This window comes from Triturus cristatus, chromosome 3_1 (assembly GCF_964204655.1).
Source record: "Triturus cristatus chromosome 3_1, aTriCri1.1, whole genome shotgun sequence".
In the NCBI taxonomy this organism is placed as follows: Eukaryota; Metazoa; Chordata; class Amphibia; order Caudata; family Salamandridae; genus Triturus; species Triturus cristatus.
Genome location: NC_140583.1, coordinates 872,930,676 through 872,954,948, shown reverse-complemented (window position 1 = coordinate 872,954,948; position 24,273 = coordinate 872,930,676). Strand labels below are relative to the sequence as shown.

Here is a 24,273-nt window from a genome sequence, read left to right as displayed (position 1 = left end):
TTGTTGTGTTTTGGAAATTAAAAGGGTGTCGTCGGCAAACATTAACAGGGGTATCGGGACACCATTTAACTTAGGAGGATCTGTAGGCAAGTCCTTATAATAATCAATTACCCTGCTAATGTACAACGTAAACAATGTCGGAGCCAAGACACATCCTTGTCTTACTCCTCTCAGAGTTGGAAATTTATCGGTGGCCTGGCCTTGCTCCCCCACCGGACCTGCGCAAAATTATTATCGTGGATTTTAATTAAAAAAGCGAGGAGTTCCAGTGGCATGCCTTGCTCCTGAAGAACTCGCCACATCCTTGTACGCGGTACTAAGTCGAAGGCCGATTTCAGATCGACAAAGGCCGCGTATAGGGTGCCTCCTCCGAGAACTACCCACTTCCAATAAATAGTAGCAAATCTAAAAACCTGGTCCACAGTACTCGTGAATGGGCGAAAGCCAGCTTGCAGTGGTGACATAACCTCAGCGTCGTCTATCCAATTCTGGATCCTGAACAGCACAAGCCTAGCCACCACCTTCGGAATACAGGCTAATTGGCCTGTAGTTTGCGGGATCAGCACGATCTCCTTTCTTAAAGATAGGGATTATTTCGGCTCCCTTCCAGATATCTGGAATTAGGGAGCCTTTAGCAATGGCATTGGCAAGTAGCTGTATATACGGTGCCCAGACCTCTCTGCCATGTATAAAGAGATCCGCGGGTATCGTATCCAGCCCTGGAGCTCTCCCTTTAGGGACAGTAGTTAAAACATGTTCAACTTCTTTCAGGCTGAATTGCAAAGGAGTAGTAGTTACATCGTTAAGGATGATATTACAGCTTGTCCCTTTTTCCCAATCAGGGCATGCAAACTGAGTCTTAAAGTGCGACACCCACGATTCAGGAGGGACATAATTTTGCGGGTAGGCCCTATAGCACCCCTTACCCCATTTTACCAAGTCCCAGAAACCTATCATATTTCTCGACTTGCTAGCTTCAAATAGCTCTTCCCAATATTTTTCATCCCAGGAGTTTTTAGCTTCCTGCTGGGTAATTTTATAGTTGCGTCTTGCAACATGCATTAGATCCCTATTCCTCGATCTTACTGCTGCAGCAAGCAATTTATATGAAGCCCTGCAACTTTTACCGTACCAAGATTCTGCCTGCTTTCTATTGTTATGTTGTGGGCCAGTTACCTCTTTGATAAAATATTTGCTAAGACTAGTAAAAAGTGCTGTGTGAATTGAAACAACCTTGGACATAAGATCATCATCAGATATACATCCCTGGAGCTCTGTGGTTGCGCTTACTACTAGTTTGCCCATTTCAGTAATGTTTTCCTGTTTCAGAAGGCACTCAGCCCATTTCACTCTCCTAGTATCATTTGTGGGAAAAATGTCAATGGTTATCGAACTGGCTACAGCATCTTTTGCTTTAAATAATTCTAGCTCTAAACTAAGGGGGTTGTGGTCACTCTCTGTTCTTTTTATAATAGCCATGTCATGGATGGATGACCAGAACTCTAGGTTGACTAAGATATAGTCTATCCGACTAGCACGCACCCCATTATCAAATGTAGGTCTCCCCTCTTTATCTGTTTTTGTCCTGCCATTTACGGCCCTAAGGCCCTGTTCAAGTCATAGGGCTTTGAGCTGAAGAGCAGCCTGAGTCCACCGTTTAATGGGGGGGATGGTCAGTTGAGGAATCTGCCAACTGCGATCTTCTCCCTTGGTAAGTTTGATGTCATTTTGATCCAAGGGTTCAAAAGAAAAGTTGAAATCACCTGCTACCAATAAGTTTACCTTACCATTATAAATGTCCAAATGTTGGCCCAACTTGGTGACTATCTCGGAGGGTTAACCTCCTGGTTTGCCCCTAGCATAGACATTGAAAACAAGTAAGTCTCTACAGTCGAGACATTGTAGCTTTACAATAAGAATATCATTGCAATTAGAATTTATTTGTTTAGTTGTGTACCTATCATCCTGCTTGATCCAGGTGGTCAGGCCCCCCATAGGCCTGCCTCTTTTGGTATGGACTGCAGGTACAAAAAAGTTCAAATAGCCCTGCCTGAACTGGGGTACCATCTGCCATGTCTCCTGGAGTAATATTACCGTATACGTGTCAATAAACGTTGACCAATCCAGGGACACTAGTTTGTTCTTGAGTCCTGCTATATTCCAGGATACCAATAGTTGGGCAAATTTATTATTACTAATGCACTCTTCTGTCTGTGCGTGCTTCCCTGTATGAATGTTCCTGAACATAGCTTTAGTCCTTGTGGGTGCAGTGTACTTTATATTTAGACTATGTTCAGCTCTAGAGTTTACGTCTATATCTAAATCCCTCCCATTTTCTACTTGGGCCATACTAAGATGGGGGTCGTTTCCTTTCCCCTTTTTCCCCCTTCTATCTTTCATGAGGGTTTCCTTGGCCCTGTCATATGTTCCCTTAATGACCACTAGCGAATCACTGCCTCTGGGCACAAATCGTTTACAGGATATCCCATTTGTGCGTCAATCCACCCAATCGAGTCCAGACAACATAGAAAAACGGTTAAATGATGGGATGTTAAAGCCTGGAACTCGTGCGTGCTTCCCTTACGCCATATTTCCTTGGCTCTCGTGTGTTAATCATCTGGTACTGGGGGTAGAAGTATGTTAAGTCCTTAGTGGATATTCCTCCCCCTCCGCTTTCCAGGTACCAGTCCCTTAGATACGCAGTTGCCCTACGATCTCTGAAGTTTACAGCAACCACGTCCCCTGGTATATCTTTAGGTCTCTGGCCCACCCATCCCAGTCTTCTTACATGCAAGATCTCCCAGCTTATATTGGGCGGTAAGGGCCTATTATTTGTAAGACAATGGACAACCTTGTTTTTAAGTTCGTGGTGCCCTTCTTTCTTTCCAGCTGTTAATTCGGGGACCCCAGTAAGGACTGTAACATAGGCTGCTGATTCAGGTGGCAAATCTATTCTACAAAAAATACCTCGTTCGTCCCTATCTTGGGGTCGGGCGGTTTTTCCGTATTTGCTATCTGGGATGGTATTCTGTGCATTTATTGGTCCTCCCTTCCCTGTCTTTCTTGCATGTACTGGTTAATTTGGGGGGGGGGGGGGCAGGTTATTTGCCTGTGGCTGAGACGTAGTGCCATTACTGATTACTTGATTAATTTTTTGCCCATCAGATAATGGCACATTAAAAGTAGGGCTTGCTTTGGAGGCTGCCAATTCATTTAAGATTTTGGTATTTGATGAAATTACCTCCTCTATACCCCCCAGCTGTTCACTGATTTTTTTTACCCGCTCCATTAGTGGTAGTATAAGAGATCTAACTAAGTGTTCAATGTTTCCCAATAGTTCTAAGTGAACATCAGTGGGAAAGACTGAACATTGCAGATGAGTTAGATTAGCGGCTTTTTCCTGCAAGCCCTTAAGGGAACTTGTGGCTGTTAAAGCCGTTTTTAGGGTCTTGGCACACCTGCCCTTGTGCCTATTTCCCCCACGTTTCCTTTTGTTTACTTGTCCTAGACCAGGTGCATTTTGTATGTTTAACTTCGTGGTAGGCTTGGGGTGTGACCACATTGGAAGACTTTGTCATAGGGGGTTCTAAATACGAGTCATCAATATCAGACTCCCTGCTGATGTTAGTGGAAGCACTTCGCTCTAATAGTTGATGAGGGAGGCCAATGTCTCCCGTAGAATCCCTTTCTGTGAGTGTGTTCAGGGGAGTAATAGATTGCTGGATGAGGCCCAGAGACGAGCGCTTGTTATGCAAAAGCTCTATGGATAGGCGACGTTCCGTGAGGGCTATTTCCCGTTCTAAGACATTTGCAGCCCTTGTTATGAATAGGTCCAGTGTCCCTTGAGCAGACCCTCCCGCCAGTGATTTTTTACCAGGACTCATTGTTATCACCGCAGTATTCTATCAAGCTCACATTAGCTACCGTGATGCCCTTGAATAAAGATGGTTTGTTTACTTAAGAATACTTAACACAGTGTGATAAAAGTAAGTTCAGAATTTAAACTTATTCCCAAAACAGGGAGATTACACCTTACTCAGTTCGTTCCAGGTAAGGTGTCCAATGTCCTGTCGCAAATGTCAGGGGGGAGGCCCAGCCCGGCCTACTTCGGCCTAAGACGGCCGCAGACGGCCCGCCCTTTGCCCGGGCTCAGCCCAGCTGATCCCGCGCGCGATCACGCGTCGCGTGGGCTCTCGTCAGTTTTTAAGCGCCTACAGGCGCGGAGTCAGCGGCAGCGGCCGCAAAGGATGCCGGTGGTTGTGGTCTTCTCTTCCTCCCTTCACCCGGCGGCCACAAGATGGTATGCTGCAGCTGCGGGAGGGAGAACAAGGAACAGGACGGCAGCCAAGGAGAAGTGAGGCAGGTAATAGGGAGCTATACCCAGAGCCGAAACAGGAACCATAGAGCACCCGCTCTGCCGGGGCTCTCGTCAGTTTTTAAGCGCCTCCAGGCGCGGAGGCAGTGGCCGCAAAGGATGCCGGTGGTTGTGGTCTTCTCCTCCTCCCTCCACCCGGCGGCCACAAGATGGTATGCTACGGCGGCGGGAGGGAGAACAGGGAACAGGACGGCAGCCAAGGAGAAGTGAGGCAGGTAACAGGGAGCTATACCCAGAGCCGAAACAGGAACCATAGAGCACCCGCTCTGCCGGGGCTCTCGTCAGTTTTTAAGCGCCTCCAGGCGCGGAGTCAGCGGCAGCGGCCGCCAAGGATGCCGGTGGTTGTGGTCTTCTCCTCCTCCCTCCACCTGGCGGCCACGAGATGGTAGGCTGCGGCGGCGGGAGGGAGAACAGGGAACAGGACGGCAGCCAAGGAGAAGTGAGGCAGGTAACAGGGAGCTATACCCAGAGCCGAAACAGGAACCATAGAGTAATGTTTTACTCAACATTTATCATTATTTATATAGTCGGAGTTTAGCATAGATAATAGACTATTTGAAATGTTTGTGACACATGCTCCGAATACCAATGTGGCCTATAGCATGTTGTTAGTTATGTCCTTTGAAGAAAAGGATATCTGAACACCTAAGAGCTATCAGAAGATAAGATTACATTTATACATTGTTAAAAATGACATGAATCTTGAAAATTATGGAAAAATCCTAGGATTCCAGTGCAATGGACTCAGTTTTAAACATGTAAGAAGAGTGACTGAAATAACTTTGAGCAACTTTAATCGAAGTACAATATGAAATTAGGAACGGTACAACCGATCAGACAGAACGAACATCAGATGAGGAACTGATTGGAATGAACGTGAATGAGAACCCATGTGTTTAATATATAGAGAAAATTCAGTAATATCAAAACCCAAGAAATCAAAGAGATTGACTAATACCCACAAGATCATTATAATGTAAGAGTTTTGTACCGTGTCCCATTGTCACAGGAAAGCGGATAAAGGAATGAAGAAGGGAACAAGTCGACCCTAAAACCTTTTACTTTTTTAGGTCTATAAGTTGTAATAAATATAGCTATTTAGGGAGTATATGTAAAACACCTAAGCTCAATCTCTTTAGAAACAAAGGATGGGTGGACATTAGTTGCAATGTTTTACAAGCTTCTCTAATCATCTACTTCAAAGCTTTATCATATAAAAGTGGTTTCTCCAGTATTGGGGTATCTTTCATAGATTCACATGCCTGAATCATTCCCCGTCGTCGGAGTGGGAGTCCCACGGTACATAAAAAAGCAATAATTATGCAAATAATAACCATAACATAGGTAACCTAGAACCAGGAAGTAAAGTAGTCATAAACTACAAGGAAAAAAACTTCCACATGTACGACTTGTCCAAGTCATTATATATAATCCAAATTGCAGCCAATCAGGCGACAGCACCCTCTAGAATGCTCTCCTCAGAGGCTAAGGCTCTCAGATTTTCTACCGCACGTCGTGTGAAGGGAGTCTCCCTGAGCTCTGCTCAGTACTCTTCTACTCTTCTGGAATTTCTTCTTTCAAGATGTCATCTTCAAAGAAATCTCTCTTTAGACCTTGTGACTCTTGTGGGAAGCTCCGGCTGTTTTCTGAAGATCCCCACAAGAAGTGCATTTATTGCCTTTATGCTGATCACCAGGTGAGAGATTGTAAAATATGCAGGACCTTCCCTCAGAAAACCCTCAGCGATAGAGAAGGGCGACTACAAAAGATTAAGGATCAAGACAACCCCTTATCTGAGGTGGAAAGTATTGTCTCTGGCTCCTCTATGTCCTCTAGGAAGAGGATGGCTGAGGAGGATTGGTCTTCTCCTGGGGCTAAGGTGTCGAGAAAAACGCAACCCTCTAAGGGTTCTGATTTGCCTTCCACCTCAAAAAAGGCTCCTCCACCTCCTAAGGGTAAGCCTCTGCCTGCTACGCCCCCTAGAAAGACTGTGAAGTCTCTGGCTTCAAAACAACTTCCTGAGAAGGATTTACCTCAGACAAAAATTTCGTCATCGATGGCGTCGTCGACGACTCCACCGTCGACGAAAATCGTCGTCGACGTGACTTCGACATCGACTGTTACCTTCTCATCGCCGAGACCAAAAATGATCATGTCATCAGCTTCATCTCCGTCGACGCTGGTCTCTGTCTCTGTGAAGCCCATCTTGTCGATGAAGGACATTATATCTACCGTCGACGGCTAGAAAGAGCTCGTCGACGATTGACTCATCGACGGCCGTCTCGTCGTCGAAGACTGCCTCATTGTCGACGACATCCTCGTCGACGAAGTCTACTTTGTTGTTGACGCCCACCTTGTTGACGGAGATTGCCTCGTCGGCGAAAAATGCCTCGTCGAACAAAGATTGCGCGTTGTCGACGACGACTGCCTCGTAGACGGTTACTTCCTTCACGACAGCACAATCGACGACGCTTCAATTGTCTTCTTCCACAGAATTACAAGTTTGGTCTGCGTCTACGGCCACGGCCTCCTCTGCACCGTCTTCGACAGCTTCTTCTTTGCTACAGAGACGTGGTTCTTCATTGGAGGCTTTCTCTCCATTGCATATCTCCCCTACCAAGGTGCCTATTGAGGTACCTGAGCAATTACTGGACTCAGGGGAGGATGATGAGTCCGAAGAGGATGACAGATTCCGCACTACCAGGAGCCCTTCGGAATTGTTTATTAAATATCAAGAGGATGACCAGGAGGAAGATACTTTCCCGGAGCCTGTACCTCCAGCACCTGAGACGATACCTACTGCGCAGATGCCTCTAGCTCTGCTTAACAATTTACAATATATGTTGGACGATTATTATCGCCGTTTTCCTCCATCTGAATCGGCAGAGTCCATTCCATCAACACCTATGCCTCAACCTTCTGGCTCTTCTTTGAGGTCTCCAAGACCACCTTCTCCAGTACAGTCTCACCATTCCCATGATGTTAACACCACTGATGATGATAGGGAAGAAGGAGAAGTGGACGACAGATCTCTTCTTACGGAGTGGGACGACTACCAGATTCAAACTCCGTCCCCTTCAACTCCAGCTCCCATTGACTCTCCAGTCGATATCGGAGGCTTTCATCTCCTTATGGAAAGGGCAACACAAAGGTTCCTTCTACCAATGGAGACAAAGAAGGATAAGTGCTTCCTCTATGATTTTAAGGATCAGCCAAGGAAACAGATACGGAGCATTCCCATAATTGATCTCATTTGGAAAGAAGGACTGAAGGTCATTGCAACGCCTGCTTCTATTCCTGCGGTCTTGCCTCGGCTAGACAAGAAGTATAAGGCACCAGATAATTCACCTGCTTGCCTCATAGGGCACCCAAAAGCTGACTCTGTTATTGCCCAAGCGGCACAAAGACGAGCTAGAAACCCCTCCTCTCCAATTACAGCTCCTTCAGACAGGGACGGCAGACGACTGGATGCTATTGGGAAGAAGTTTTCCACCATGGCAGCGACGACCGTCCGTGCTGCTAATTCACTGGCCATATTAGGGCGGTACGATAGACAGATGTGGTCGGACATCTCTCCCTACATCAACATGTTGCCAGAACCATCAAAGTCTGAGGCCTTAAAGATCTTGCAAGAAGGGGAGCGTATCTCTGTAGATAGAATAGATTCGGCCGTGGATGTTGCATCCGCAGGATTTCGGCACGGGTGCTACAGTTCTGCGAAGACGAGGCTGGCTAAAGTCGACATCTTTTCGCCAGGAGGTTCGGGCAAAGATTATTGACATGCCGTTTGATGGAGAATCACTATTTGACCAGCATGTCGAAGAGGCCCTTCAGGCCATTAAAAAAGATACTGAGACAGCAAGACATCCCTAGGGTACTCTTCAATTTCGTAAACCGCCCTTTTGGGGTGCTAAGGGACGCGGATCCTTTTCCAATAGAGAAGGCTACAACCAACAAAGGTCATACCAGTCCTTTCAAAGCAATCAGAGATATCAGTCTCAAAGACAACAGTCATACGGACAGCGAAATACCTCCTATTCGCAAAACAAAAGAAGGCCCTCCTACCGTGGACGGGATTCAACTAAAAAGCAATGAAAACCGCCACCTGCCACCACTTCTACCGCCCACCCCTTTAAGAGTTGAAGGAAGAATCTCCCAATATTACTCAAACTGGTCCGCTATCACATCAGACAAGTGGGTCCTGGACATCGTGGCCAGAGGCAATGTTCTATAATTTATAAAAATTCCTCCAAATTCTCCTCTCAAGGGCCCACCACCTGCTCATCTCAAGGAGCTTTTTTCCCAAATAAATTTGATGATTCGAAAGGGAGCGATCGAAAGGGTCCCTCGTTTACATGGAGGAACAGTATTTTATTCGAGATTTTTCCTGATAATGAAAAAGTCGGGAGAATGGCGCCCCATCCTCGATCTTCGCTCCCTCAACAAATATCTGAAAAAATTGTCCTTCCGAATGTTGACACTTCAAGAAATCCTTCAGCTCCTCTCGGCGGGGGATTACATGGCCACCCTCGACCTCCAAGACGCCTACTTCCATGTGCCAATTCTACCCAGACACAGAAAATTCTTGCGGTTCAGAGTGGCTGGCAGGGACTTTCAGTTCAAAATCCTTCCTTTCGGACTACGTTCAGCACCCCATATATTTACCAAGGTTCTGGCACCAGTGGCCGCACACCTTCGTCTGGAAGGGATTCAAATTTTTCCATACTTGGACGACTGCCCTATCAAGGCAAATTCTTTTCCAACCGCAAAAACACACATTCAAAGATGTCTGTCACTTTTCCAATCTCTAGGTCTCTCCATCAACCTCGACAAGTCTCATCTTGTTGCATCACAAAGAAAGACCTTCTTGGAAGCCACTTTAGACACTCAGCTTACCCAAGCATTTGTCTCAAATGAAAGACAACACAAAATCTGCAAGCTAGCCCACCTTTTGCGATCAAAAAGGTGCGTTTCAGGTCGGCTGTTCAAGTCTTTTCTAGGGATGAGCTCTTCCTCCCATGATGTTAACACCACTGATAATGATAGGGAAGAAGGAGAAGTGGACGATAGATCTCTTCTTACGGAGTGGGACGACTACCAGATTCAAACTCCGTCCCCTTCAACTCCAGCTCCCATTGACTCTCCAGTCGATATCGGAGGCTTTCATCTCCTTATGGAAAGGGCAACACAAAGTTTCCTTCTACCAATGGAGACAAAGAAGGATGAGTGCTTCCTCTATGATTTTAAGGATCAGCCAAGGAAACAGATATGGACCATTCCCATAATTGATTTCATTTGGAAGGAAGGACTGAAGGTCATGGCAACGCCTGCTTCTATTCCTGCGATCTTGCCTCGGCTAGACAAGAAGTATAAGGCACCAGATAATTCACCTCCTTGCCTCATAGGGCACCCGAAAGCTGACTCTGTTATTGTCCAAGAGGCATAAAGACGAGCTAGAAACCCCTCCTCCCCAATTACAGCTCCTCCAGACAGGGACGGCAGACGACTGGATGCTATTGGGAAGACGTTTTCCACCATGGCAGCGACGACCGTCCGTGCTGCTAATTCACTGGCCATATTAGGGCGGTACGATAGACAGATGTGGTCAGACATCTCTCCCTACATCAACATGTTGCCAGAACCATCAAAGTCTGAGGCCTTAAAGTTCTTGCAAGAAGGGGAGCGTATCTCTCTGCTGAGATAATAGATTCGGCCGTGGATGTTGCATCCACAGGGTTTCGGCACGGGTGCTACAGTTCTGCGAAGACAAGGCTGGCTAAAGTCGACATCTTTTCGCCAGGAGGTTCAGGCAAAGATTATGGACATGCCGTTTGATGGAGAATCACTATTTGGCCAGCATGTCGAAGAGGCCCTTCAGGCCATTAAAAAAGATACAGAGACGGCAAGATCTCTCGGTACTCTTCAATTTCGTAAGCCGCCCTTTCGGGGTGCTAAGGGACGCGGATCCTTTTCCAATAGAGGAGGCTACAACCAACAAAGGTCACACCAGTCCTTTCAAAGCAATCACAGATATCAGTCCCAAAGACAACAGTCATACGGACAGCGTATTCGCAAAACAAAAGAAGGCCCTCCTACCGTGGATGGGATGTAACTAAAAAGCAATGAAAACTGCCACCTGCCACCACTTCTACCGCCCACCGCTTTAACAGTTGGAGGAAGAATCTTCCAATATTACTCAAACTGGTCCGCTATCACATCAGACAAGTGGGTCCTGGACCTCGTGGCCAGAGGCCATGTTCTAGAATTCATAAAGATTCCTCCAAATTCTCCTCCCAAGGGCCCACCTCCTGCTCATCTCAGGGAGCTTTTTTCCCCAAATAAATTTGATTCAGAAGGGAGCGATCCCTTTGATACCCAACTGCCGTCTCAGAATGAGGCCCCTGCAAGAGGAGCTCAACCACCAATGGTTACAGATTTCGGGGTCGTACGACGACATCATTCGCATCACCCCTCGGATGCGGGAAGCCTTACTCTAATAAAAAACGTGGAAAAAGGGTGTGCATTCCTGGTAGAAGCCCCAAATTTCACCATCTCCACAGATGCATCCCTCGAGGGATGGAGAGCACACCTTCAAAGGATGACGGTCAACGGCAAGTGGAACCTCCAGCAGAAAATGTGGCATATCAACCTTCTAGAGTTACGAGCCATCTTTTTAGCCCTAAAATCCTTTTGAACCATCATCCTGTGATCTTCAGTACTAATTCGGACAGACAACACTACAAGTATGCACTACTTGAACAAACAAGGAGGAACAAGGTCCCCCCTTCTCTCTCTTTAAGCCCAAGAAATCTGGGACTGGGCGATACGGCACAGAATCAGCCTATCAGCGATCCATGTTCCAGGAGTCTCCAACGTCCTAGCGGATTCCTTCAGCAGATCAACAGTTTCCAATCACGAGTGGGAGTTACATCAGCCAACATTGAATCGGGTCTTTCAGGAGTGGGGTCGTCCCGACCTGGACCTGTTTGTTTGCGACCAATCAGAACCGCAAATGCCCATTCTTTGCAAGTTGGCTTCCCCCACAAGGGGTCACGCGGGAATGCGTTTTCGATGAATTGGTCGCAGATATATGCTTACGCCTTTCCCCCGATACGGTTGGTTCCCAGGGTTCTCCGGAAGATGAAGAGAGAACCTTGTCGCCTAATTCTCATCGCTCCCAGATGGCCTCGCCAGTTCTGGTTTACCGAACTTCTCCTTCTATCAGAATGCTATCCCATTCAGTTTTGACCAATACCGAACCTCATATCCATCCAGAACGGACAGATCTGCCACCCGGACCCTGCTTCTCTGAAATTAGCAGCCTGGCGCCTGAACACCTTGAATTCGCACATCTGAACATTCCTACAGATTGTAAGGAAGTGTTGGCCAATGCTCGAGCGCCTGCCACTGTTAAGACGTACAGGCTTAAATGGGAGAGATTTTGCATATGGTGTCAATCTGCCAATATTCACCCAATTCATGCAAAACCGGAACAGATTTTACCGTTCTTTTTACACTTGGCAAGATCAGGCCTGTCCCATTCTACTCTGAAAGTATTTTTGGCAGCTATTTCAAAGTTTCGGCACGATGGTTCCAATTCTCTTTATTCAGCCAGGATCATTTAGCAGTTCTTCAAAGGATTATTTCGGATGTTTCCTCCTATCAGACGCCCACCTCCATCCTGGCATCTTAATGTGGTGCTTGCACAACTCATGCGGACACCCCTTTGAGCCTATCCATATAGTGGATTTAAAATTTCTATCGTGGAAAGTGTCGCCGCTATTGGCCTTAACATCAGCTAGGAGCGTTAGTGACATTCAAGCTTTTACTGTTAATCCACCTTTTCTTCAATTCACCTCGAACTCAGTAGTGCTACGCACTAACCCCAGTTTTCTGCCTAAAGTGCCTTCGGACTTCCACCTTAATGAACCTATCATTTTAAAAACTTTCTTTCCCAATCCTCAATCACATGCAGAAAGAACTTTGCATTCACTTGACATTAGAATATGTCTCAAGTTCTATTTACAACGGACTTCTACAATCCGTAAATCTGACCATCTATTTGTAGCCTACGGAAGGATGCGGCAGCGACATTCAGTCTCCAAGCAGACTATAGCTCATTGGATTTCTGCCGCAATTTGCCTCTGCCATCAGCAAGCAGGAAGACCATTGCAAACAACTCCGAGAGCACATTCTACAAGAGCGATCTCCTCTTCTACTGTTTTCTTTGCGGGTGTGCCTCTTCATCAAATTTGCAGAGCTGCAACTTGGTCCAGCAGACACACTTTTACCAAGCACTACTGTCTGGAGGCTGCCAGTGATGCAGATACGTCCGTGGGACAAGCGGTTCTCCGTAACCTTTTTAAATAAGGTGAGCCTCTATTCTTCCCTCCTCCTCTGTCCTATTTCTCAGACGCATTTCAGATATAAATATTATATATCATAGCATTGCCTTGTATAGCCATATATACATGTATTTATGCATAGTATAGCATTCTAATTATGTTATTGCATAATGTCTTTTGTACATATGTTTCTGTTACAAATAGCGTCTTACGAGCATTCTTGGCGTACTGCTTTCTATTCTGATTCAGGCATGTGAATCTATGAAAAATACCCCAATACTGGAGAAGAACAATAGTTACTTACCTGTAATCTGTGGTTCTCCAGTATTGGTATCTTTCTTAGATTCACATGCAACCCACCCACCTCCCGTCAGAGGCTCGTTTATGCTCTTATCACTTGGTTCACTCTTGTGCTAGAAAATCTGAGAGCCTCAGCCTCTGAGGAGAGCATTCTAGAGGGTGCTGTTGCCTGATTGGCTGCAGTTTGGACTATATATAATGACTTGGACAAGGCGTACATGTGGAAGTTTTTTTCCTTATAGTTTATGACTACTTTACTTCCTGGTTCTAGGTTACCTATGTTATGGTTATTATGTGCATAATTATTGCTTTTTTTATGTACCGTGGGACTCCCACTCCGGCGACGGGTAATGATTCAGGCATGTGAATCTATGAAAGATACCAATACTAGAGAACCACAGATTACAGGTAAGTAACTATTGTTCATACACTTCATTTGTCCTCTAACCTAACCCTGATCCATAAGGATATATCAGGCAGCATTTGAAGCTGCCCCCACTGCTCTCAATCACTCGACCCTTGATTCATTGAAGATTCAGGTTGCTACAAAAACCTTTTTGGACTCCGCACAAACTGGGCTTATTGAGTTCAAACCAATGCAGGAATTGTGCAGAAGGGCTAGGAGATTTTGGACATATGACCTACATCTGCAAGTACGTTTTTGGGAGGAAAACCAAATCTACATAAAAAATCTTCCACATTAAGCTACCATTGAACTTCTCAATGGCTGCTCTGATATTTTTTTTTGCTGTAAATTCACTGACTCCAGTGAAGTACGAAGACCTACTGCTCTAAATCTACTGCTAGCAATGAATCTTAAAAGACCACCAAAGCTCTGTTTCCACACTTGGTGGGTCTGCTGGCAATGAAATTTCGAACAACCATAACCATCAAAAAATAATTAAGTCATTGAAACAAGTAGGACCTGTTCCCCAACAATGTCGACCCTGATGAGATCAAATATACACACAATGTACGCTGTTCACTCAAACTTGAGCATCGCCCCTTATAAGAGAAGTTACATACTCCTATATAATGCCTCAGCCACAATAAAAATACTGACTCAGCTAAGCAGTTTTCACGCAATCACTGTTGTCTGCTTCATATTTTATTTGCTTTGCTTTTTCTGTTTCCCCACTCCCCTCTTTCTTTACTTATTATTTCAAGATTTGCACAATGATAAGTTTGCCTTTTGTAAACGGTTATATATTATTCGAAACTCTTGTGGCAAACTATACTTGTCCGAACTATGATAGATGGGACAGCGCTTAAGATAATTGTATACACAAATTCTTCTCTGTCAATTTTCTTTTGCTCTTGAATAATAAAGTAAAAGTTTGAAATTAAAAATAGAGACCATTACACTTTATTTTATCTTCTCAACCTATGTAAAAGTACTATGATGGCTTATTGCTAGGCAATGTTTTATCCTTACAGTGGTTGTCGCAGATCCAATCATTGCTGATGTCACACTTTTCACTGGAACCTGTGCTGTCTTATAAGGCGGATGTTTACAAGCGGAGATAGGAACAGGTAGCTGCAGAGAAGCAGTGACAAGTGTGGAGTGACTTGATGGCGCAGCAGCTGCTTGCTGAAAAACAGCAGCAGGAAGTGACAGAAGTTGGCACAAAACGTGCCTGCAGAGGCTGAAGATCTTGAGTCAATGAATGTATGCAAGAATCAGGAAGTTATCACCGGGAGTATGCAGATGGTGCCGACGGGGCCAGTGGTAAGAAACTTGTGCATTATTTGCTTCAGCGAATCAAGATTATTCAATAGGACTTGAGCTATGGGTAGAGAAAGAAATAGATTTTTCTTGCAAAGGGTTCATGTCCACCCTCAAACTGACACTGGTAATGGTAGTAAGTTACTCCAAGGAATCACCAGTTACGTTGTGAATAGCCAAATCCTGGAGTCCTTATGTTGTTGTTAGGTTACTTGGATTTGTGTAGCACACTATCATCCGCGAGAATATCCTGTTGCGGGGCAGGTGTGTACGCCTAGCCCTGCCTACGTTAGGTTGATTAATTGAAAAGCCATGTCTTCAGCTTTTTGCGGAATTCAAGAAGAGAGGAGGAGGATCTGATGTAGAGTAGGTCATTTCACACTTCAGGAGTGATGTACGAGGACGCCCATCTTCCTGATCTGGTTCTGAGTATCCGTGGGATGTATGTGATCAGAAGTCCTGCAGAGCGGAGGTGTCTGGATGTTGGTGGAAGGAGATGCGACTGTTCAGGGAGATGGGGTCTAAGTTAATAAGCGCCTTGAAAGTGGGGTTATGAGGGTTTGAAATTTCTATGTCCATATATTAGGAAACAGTAGAGCTCCCTGGAGCATGGTGCAATGTGATTTGTGTGAGGGATATTAAGGAGGAGTCTGGATGCTGCGCTCGGGACGATTTGTAGTAGTAGTCGGTGAGCTGTTTGGTGTTCAGTTTAAAATAATATTGCAAAGTCCCGAAAACATTTCTGGGGGGCATACGTTTTTTCTAGAGCTGGTGTTATTTTATGAGGGGTCACCAATTTGAATGTAATCTTCGAATAAGAAACTTTTGTAACCAAATCTTTATATCACCTTCCACATGGTGAATAAGAAAGCAAGCTAGGCAATATGTGGAATTACTTAGCAGGAGTATGTTTGTCTGCTTCCAATCATTTACTTAGTTTTTCCCATGTGCTTTATAAACAAGATAGAGCTACTTCATTGACTAAATATAAGAAATGGTGCTTACTACATCAATAATAGAAGGATGAATGGTTAATTTAGGCTTACCTGGATATGGACCAGAAACCCTAAGAGTTACAAGACAGTCTACAACTCAACCAAGAAGGCCCTTTTCCATGCAACCAAAGCATTGATTTTAGTCCTCATAATGGCTTCTTTTCAAACTCTCATGGTCATATATACCCTATTGGGAGGCTCATGATACTGCCAGATTTTGATGCTCCCCTGGTGGAGGCCCACCTGCCATAATTAGAATTTCCTGCATTTCTGGCAGGGATTGTTAAGCCAATAGAACCCCCTCTTGGTGTGGCGGTTGCTCCGAATGCTGAAGAGTTAGCCTACTGGGCCTTTGTTTTGCCTGCTCAGCAAACCTTTTTGTTTTTCAAGAATTAACTTCCAAAGAAAGACTGTTATTGAATAAACGAAGAAATCAATAGAATTAAAGCACAATACATTTTTCTTTCTAAGCAATTTACCTTCCTGGAACCGCCATGCCTTCTGGTCCCATTTTGGCAACCACTGTGACCTGACAGCCTTGTGGTGGGCAGGTGTCAAGTTAAAGGTTTCCAATGTAGGAAACTGCGCTCGCCTCCCTCCACCACCTCTAGATATGATTCACAGGAACCACAAGTATTCTTGCAGGATGGGAGTATCGCTGAATTTGCATTGATGCCCCCGCTCTGCCTAACTCTAAATGACCCCCTCGGTCTCTTAGGTCCAACTTCATTTCAGTAAAATTTCACATTTTAGATAAAGATGTACTTTGACATACAATTTCTTACCTGCTATTACCTCCATCTTTACTTTCCACTCTTCTGCTTTCTTTTTAACATACTGAAAAAGAAAACATAACCCTCAATGTCAGCAATGGTATAGCTCGTCATAATTAGAACAGTTACAGGGGAAAGGATTTTTCCATTCTATGGTTACTGTGACTTAGAAATGTTCCTTCAAGTCTAGACTTTGGTCCTTGGTCTTGACAGAACATTTGTAAGCACTCCCTCAGAATTCAGATGTGTATTTCTTGTGTCTCCCCGCACCCCGGGGAGGGAAGCACAACTTGTACAATAGTTTGTAACCATGGGCTATCATATAGGGTCAGGTGGCAATGATACAAGGGCGACATCCTGGCCATTAGCCTGCTATATAAAGCAGAGTAACATAGTAGGCACGTCTTGTATTTGAAAGTCCTATGGGAAATCAAATTTCATTTGACCAATGGCAAACAAGTACTTTAGTAATGCAATTTACAAAAATGTTTTTAACAACAGAGGTATACAGTTCAGTATTTTTCGTACTAGCATTGATGACGTGCTAAGCTATACTCTGAAAAAGTAGTTGAAGTTTGGCACAAAACCTCAACAGACTGCTGTGGAAGAGCGTAAAAGAAGCATTGGAAGGGTAGTAAAGGTTTTTGCATACTAGAGCAGAATTCATACTGTATATGAATATAAAGCAATAAACCACGTCTATACAACGGTCCCTGAAAACATAAGAACTTTTCATTGGCTATCTAGTACATACGAGCTGTCAGAGGTTCCAAATGTACCCTATTTGGACATATGTCAGGCAAACGGCTCTAAATGTGTCCTAGCAAAGGTTACTACCGCATTAAGATCCTGGACAGTGCCCAGAGTGAACAGATTTTTAGAATCGGAGTATTGAAGTCCGATAGGGCAGTATGTCATTGATCTGCTAAACAGAAGCTGGACTGGAAATAAATTGAGATGAACTGTTTTTGAGAAAAGTGACAAATTAAAAGTTCTACCCTTTAACTCTATTAAAAAATAGAAATAACTTGTACACTGGCATAACAGAGTTTTTTATGGATGAACAATGAGAACTGGGCAAACACTGATGAATAAAACTTGTCACATGGCAAAGAAAATTGTGCGTCTGTCACAACTGTCAAATCGCGGGATAGGAAGATGGGTCTTCCACTGACCCAAATGCAGTTCAGTAGCCACCCCTACAGATCTTTTGCAGTCTCCCAATTTTCCCTGATGCTATGCCCACTGGGACTTAAGGGCCCACTGCAGAGCCTGCATGTGCCATCTGGTATATTTGACTAGCAGGATACAGGAGGCCAACTAACCCAGAAGAATCAGTCATCCGCATTGAGATTCAGGACAGAACCTGAAACATTGGGACCATATCCCAAATGTCCTGGAATTCCATTTCGGGGGAAAGGCATGAAACAGTGCTGTAAACAGAATGGCTCTGATGGACAGGAGTATCTACGACTAAGTCAGGTGTGACTTTGGCACGTTGATGGTGAACCCCAACGATTTGAGGAATTTCAACATTGACTGCAGGTGGTTGAAAACTGCCTGGGGCGAGCCCACATTCAACAGCTAGTCATCGAGGTAAGAGAAGAATGGTACCTCTGAGCACCAAAGGTGTGCTTGGACCATCACTTTCGTGAACAACCAAAGGGCACGGGTGAGGCCAAAAGTGAGCACTGCACAATGACAATGCTCCTGACCCACTGTGAACCGCAAGTAGTGCATGTGGGTGTTCAGAACAGATACAAATATGTGTCCTGAAGATCTAATGCCACCGTCCAGCATCCAGGATCTAGGGCAGACATGACATTTTGTGTGTCTGCAGAAAGGCATTGAGGGAGAGAAGATCTAAATTAGGACGAAGGCCTCTCTCCTTCTGCACACTGAAGTAGCGGGAGTGACACCCAGTTCCTACTTCCAAGGCCAGAACCATCACCATGGCCCCTTTGGCCAAAAGGGTCCGTACTTGTTGCTGCAAGACATGTCCCTCCATCAGCGGTACTGAAGTTGGTGGAAGGTGCAGTCATTTTACACTTAAGGTGGGTGAATTATTTTAAATGCAGTTGCGTGAAGGTGAACCTAGAACAAAATACTTATAAAATATTTTGTTGTTTTTAGCGATGTATTTGATCCTGCCTCCACAGGACTCAGAATCATAGTTGCATTACTTTTTTATGCACTCCAAGTTTCAGGTAATTCAAGACAGCCTGGAAAGGCAAAACCAAAGTCCCTTCCAGGTCAGCTATTTTTACAAGCCATTACTGAGGCATTTGCGCCTCCCTGGAAATGCTGCCATGGACCCACAGGAGAGTGCGCCTCCCAGTTTGAAGACTTCTGTTCTACTGCACCCTCTCCCAGCTTGCTATTAGTAGCCTTGCTGCTGCTATCCCACTGTGCCCCATCTTAGCATGCCAGCACTGCCAACAAATGGGTTATCCACCAATGGGCTACCACTCCAGCTCTCTCGCCCACTGCGTCTAACATCTTGCTCTTTTTGTCTGGAGATGGAGCATTGCCGTGGCCTGAACAGAAGAAAATGTGCGGGTGGCGTGAACCACCAGGCAGTTGGGTGGAACCTTCCCCTTGATATATGTTGCATCATTTGGAGAAGATATTTATTTATTTTCAACACTTGGCTGACTACCCTTGCCTGGAAATACTCCTTGAAATTGTCAGGAATAGATTTTTAGGATGCCCTTATGTGTGGGGAGGAACTTGACAGTACACTCAGATGTGAAGTGTGTCTCCAGAAGAAAGTAATTCTCCTCCTGGGTGACCTACATGTCAAACTTGTGACAGGAATTGGCATTGGTGTCATCAGAGGGTGATGTCCTGATCGGGTAAAGTTCTAGAATGGAGGGTTACCTGGGTGATTCACGTTGTTGTCAATCCAGGGATTGTTAATGTGATCTGGTCCCGACAGCTGGGCATAAGGGTTAAAAGGGCCAATGGGGTTACCTGGGTCTGATTAGGAAAGAGGGGACCCTTCTGGTGACTCTGGTGGAGGGGCAGGTTGCATGGGTGTGGTGGTGGTAGGGGAAGAGGAAGTGGTGTTGGACGTGGGCTGTGTGACAGAGCAAGAGGACTAGTGTTTCTGTCCTTCTGTTTCTTCAGTGCCTGCTCAGGAGAGAGAAGCCTTTAAGAAGCTTCCCCCTCAAATGCAAGTCTCCTCTTTGAAGGAAGAGGTTCAGGAGGCAGCGGTGGAGGTGATTTCGCTGTAATTTTGCCTATGAAGGGGGTGATAAACAGGCACTTTTGTCAGGCATCTAGTTCCTGTTGAAGCCTCTCCAGGATGGGGGTGCAAGGTCCTCATTTTAAGGCATCGACTGAGGTCTTGTGGACTGCTTCGGAGTCAAGGAGGGTTTTGGTATTGAGGCAAGTTTCAGCATTGACAGGGTCTTGTGTACCAGCGCCAAGGGAGCCTTTGGAGTTGGTTTTGGATTTTCTGAATGGAACCAATTATGTTTGGTGCCCTTGGAGCAGCTCAGGATCAACAGGATAGGGGAGAATGCACTTAGGTGGAGGCTTGCTCGCCTCGGAAAATTTTTGGGCTTGCTGACCATATCCCGAAGGCAGCTTGGGCACTTACCTTGCCTTTACTCAATGTTCGTGCTTGGGCTCGATGCCAGACTCCCTTGGAAGCAGTGCTCTACATTATCTTGGTGATAAGGGTCTCAGGTATACTCCAAGGTCTCAGGTAAACTCATGGCCCTGAGCGTGGTCTTTATGATGGGGGGGCAGTCTACAACACCAGTTTGATGTCCTCCATCTTCCGGTGATCAAACTCACTAGATGACACCATCTCCAGACTGTGTGCCAGTTGCGTGGTCTGGCGACCAGACGAGCTAGCCTCCTCCTGTTCTTCTGCATCAAGGGAATCTTCTTCACTGAAGATGTGCAAGGTGTCCTGCTGATCCATCCCACCTGTGTGACCAGAGTTAATCCCTTAGATACCAGAGGGTGTTCTAGGATCAGCAGGGGAGGCACAAAGGAGAGGAGGTCTTATTGAGGTCATGGGATAGCAGTGAGGGCAATTCTGAAAGGTTGCCCGTTCAGTCACCCACACAGCATTTTCTGGTGAGGAAGGACTAGTGGTGGTACTCTGCCACCAAGGAGCACAAGGTGTGTTATGTCATGATTATAATACTCTATATTAGAATAGAATGTGGGATGACGTGGGGAGGATTGTACAGGGATGGTTGTGATGGGACCTGCGTAAGGTTATACCGGTCTGTACCTGCTTGCTCCTTAATAAGAATAAACCTGCGTAACTTCAACCTGTTTGGTCAGATCTTTCTTAACAAAGGTGGCGATGAGTTGGGATAACATTGCAGAGGAAGGGAGCAAGCAGAGAAGTCCAGTTGCAAACGGAATCAAACTCTACATTTATTAAGGTGCCGCAGGCAAAATAGTCAGTGTAATTGACTATATAGGGTACCTTAAGGCTGTGTTGGACAGGTCGTGTGTCGTGGCTTATGCTTTGGGCCTGCGGGGCGAGCAAGGATCGTCCGTTGCTGTTTCACATGCAGGGGAGCACGCAAGCAAGACTGAAGCAGTGTGGAGCAGTTGGGAATGTAATCACACCTTGTGTGCAGGGCCATTTTAAATTGGGAAGCAAACAATGTTAGCTCAATAATGTTGTTACGCGCCTGGCGGCCATTTTGGAGGACAACGTTTACACGTTTTTGTCCTTTCAAGGACGTTAGCAGTTTAGCGTTTTTATTTCTATACGAAGATCGGTTTGAAGGAGGAAGCAGTACAGCATTTTGTCATTTACTGTGCTAGTTGTCAAATCGGTTGACACAAGTTACAAACACTATGGATAATTAAACACTGTTTTCATCACGGCAAGTTTTTTTTTCAGGAAGTGTTTGAATTTACTATGCCTGCTTTCAAGTGCATTGAGCCTGTCTATCAAAGTTACAAGTTTACTTTGATGATTGCACATGCTCTGTAGAAAGGTACATAATTAGTCTGTGGTGAAGAATGGATAGTGCGTTTCTGTAAATTGCTTCACACTGAACAATTCCACATTCTATACATTTATTTTACTGTGTGTACTAGATTGTTACTGATGTGAGTCAGCAGACATTTTCATTAAGTCCACCACAAGCGTTTTGGGCGGCAGGATCGGAACCTGGGTTGAGTTGGAGCAAATGGAAAGAGAACTTCCTGAATTATATTGCAACTGTAAATTTGGATGGTAGAATGTCTCCAGAGCACAAAAAAAATATTTTGTTGCATGCTTTAGGCCCTCAGATACTAAAAACTTATAAACGAATTAACAAAACTTGTGGAGTGGGGGGGGGGGGGGGGGGGGGGGGGTCGGGGAAAGGAATGCTTTCATTGTTGCGTTGTGTAATTTGGATAAGCATTTTTCCCCAAAAGTTTGCATAGGGATAACAAGGTTCCCATTTTTCCAAAAGAAACAACTGAAGTCCGTGTCCATTGACGACTACATGAGCGAATTAAGAAAGTTAGCGATAGACTATGCGTTTAGTGGATTGCTAGAGGATTTAATCCGTGATCAGCTGGTTCTGCATGTGTCAAATCCTGCAATTCAAGAAAGGCTGTGGATGAATGGTGATGCATGTTTGGATGATATACTGGCAATTGTACGCAAGGCTTACACTTCTAGTAGATGTCCGAGTGCACTGAGGACATAAGTAAAATATCAAACAGAGATTGTAGCAAAGATTAAAACAAACATGAAGCAGAAAAATGCAGGGAGTACTTCTAGATGTGTGAAGACATATAAGAAACCTCCCAAGTGTTAAAGGCACGGGAGTGCTGAACATTTGCGGATTCGTGTCCTGCTAGAAAAGTAAAATGTCGCACATGTGGTGTGTTAGGGCACTATGCAAAGGTTTGCAGGAGGAGAACTAAATTAGTGAAATGTGAAAGGGTGTTCGGCAGGATGTTAGGCAGTTCCGGCTGGACAGTTCAAGACTGATTTGCATATAGCTGTGTCTAAAATGTGGTGGCGAAGTGAGCTAAAGAACGATGATGGATTCAACCCAGATCTGTGACTGGGGGTGAGTGTCTGAAAAGTTTCAGCGCTCCGTCCATCATCTCCTTGTGTTTGCTTTGTTTGCCCTAAGTTGGCAGGGTATGCCCAGATGTGGGTCCCTTTCTCACTTTGCCATTGGATTCAAGCTAGCCTGGCTGATGAGGGGTGTTACCCCGAAGCCGGTCCCAGAATGCTCGTTTCCAGTCCAGGGAAGACATGGCTTGGCAGTTCAGGCTGGACTGTTCCCATGAGGCACAGGGTCAAGACTTTGCATATAGCTGGGCCTGAACTGGGGTGGCGAAGTGAGCTAAAGAACGATGATGGATTCAACCCAGATCTGTGACTCGGAGTGAGTGTCTGAAAAGTCTTAGCGCTCCGTCCATCATATTCTTGTGTTCCCTTTTTTATTTTTACACATGACAAAGGAGTGTCTCAGGGTGAAGGAGGCTTTTGGGAGGGATGTAGTAACTGCTATGAATGTAATAACCGGGTTGAATATGGAGAACTCCTTCAAGCCCTGCCTCCTTGGGATATGGCCTAAATGGAAACACCATAAAATGAAATTACATATTTTGGTCTTGAGTATTGTTCTTGCGAAAAGGCAGATCGCCATACAGTGGGGTGGGTGCCTCTTGGTGCCCTAGGTAAGAAACGCTGGAAGAAGGATTAGTTGGAAAGGGCGGTGGCTGATGAACAACACATGAAAAAAACACAGAGTACGGAACACCCAGCTGAGTGAGTGGAGATCTTGGGAAAGATATACTTTTTAAAAGCAGGAAGAGGTAAAATCCATACAAGGCACCTCATTCATGCAATATGGAGCTGTAGTGTAGTCATCCCCTTCTGGAACGGGGTGCTTACCTCCTCCACTAAGATGTTGGGTTGGAGGCTGACTGCAGACCCCAAGATGACTATCTACCACATAAACGTTGATCTGGACTCAAAGAGGTACAAAATGGCTTTGTTATGGCTTGTACTTGACTACTCGACTTAATGGAAATGTCTTGAATCTTTTGATATTCGGGCATAATGCATGCGTTTAGACCTAATCCTAAACGATATCGAACACTAACGAGCACACTGGATGGTTAAGTCACTATTTTTTCTATTTGGAGTCTATAAACCTGTGGACTAGACTTATTGGCCTTCTGTTTTTTATTACGTTATAGAGATTGCAATTGTAAGACCCCTGATGAAGGGTCCATCCTGACCCGAAATGCATTTGGTAGCATCTTCGCAGTGATCACAGTATCAAGTGTGGAATACTATGGTGGTTTGAAACGAGCGCGCAGCAGATTGAGGACGGCGCGATGGAGCTCCACGCCTCCACGCGCACCTGAGGACTCCCGGCTCCTGGCTCCTGGCTCCTCCCTTTCCCCTCGAAGCTCTGCAGCTCCGGTGCGGTTGATGGCGGCTGTCGGCGTGAGCGGCTGGCGTCTCTGAAAACGGCGGGGGAGCAGCATACTGCTACTGGCTTGCCTAGCTTGCCGTGAAAGTTCGTTTCATCATCAGCAGCTTGGTTCATGGACGTCGAGACGTGCCGCTTCTGACACAGTGTTGTATTTCGCATCGCAGCATCGCAGGGTAGCGTCCACAGTATTATCTCATCCCAGAGCCGGTGTCTCTACCTGCGTCCAGCATTGATGTGGCGCTCGAGGTTCTTGGATGCGGCTGCTACAGTGAGAGGTGGCTGAGCTGCAAGCGCCAGGTGAGCCTCTACAAAACCGACTTAAA

General features: G+C 45.5%; 1 protein-coding gene across 2 annotated transcripts in view; it reads right to left on the bottom strand.

The window, feature by feature from the left end:
- METTL5 (methyltransferase 5, N6-adenosine) overlaps nt 1-24,273 on the bottom strand; it is a 107,239-nt gene that overhangs the window by 15,597 nt on the left and 67,369 nt on the right. The window contains exon 6 of one of the 2 annotated variants that reach the window (XR_014978926.1): nt 16,488-16,578. Coding sequence is in view for 1 of the 2 variants with exons in the window: in XM_085645347.1 (XP_085501473.1) it covers nt 16,527-16,578 (52 nt within the window). In the remaining variant the exon portion in view is untranslated. The remainder of the gene's footprint in view (nt 1-16,487; nt 16,579-24,273) is intronic. The other variant, XM_085645347.1, reaches the window with a different exon arrangement.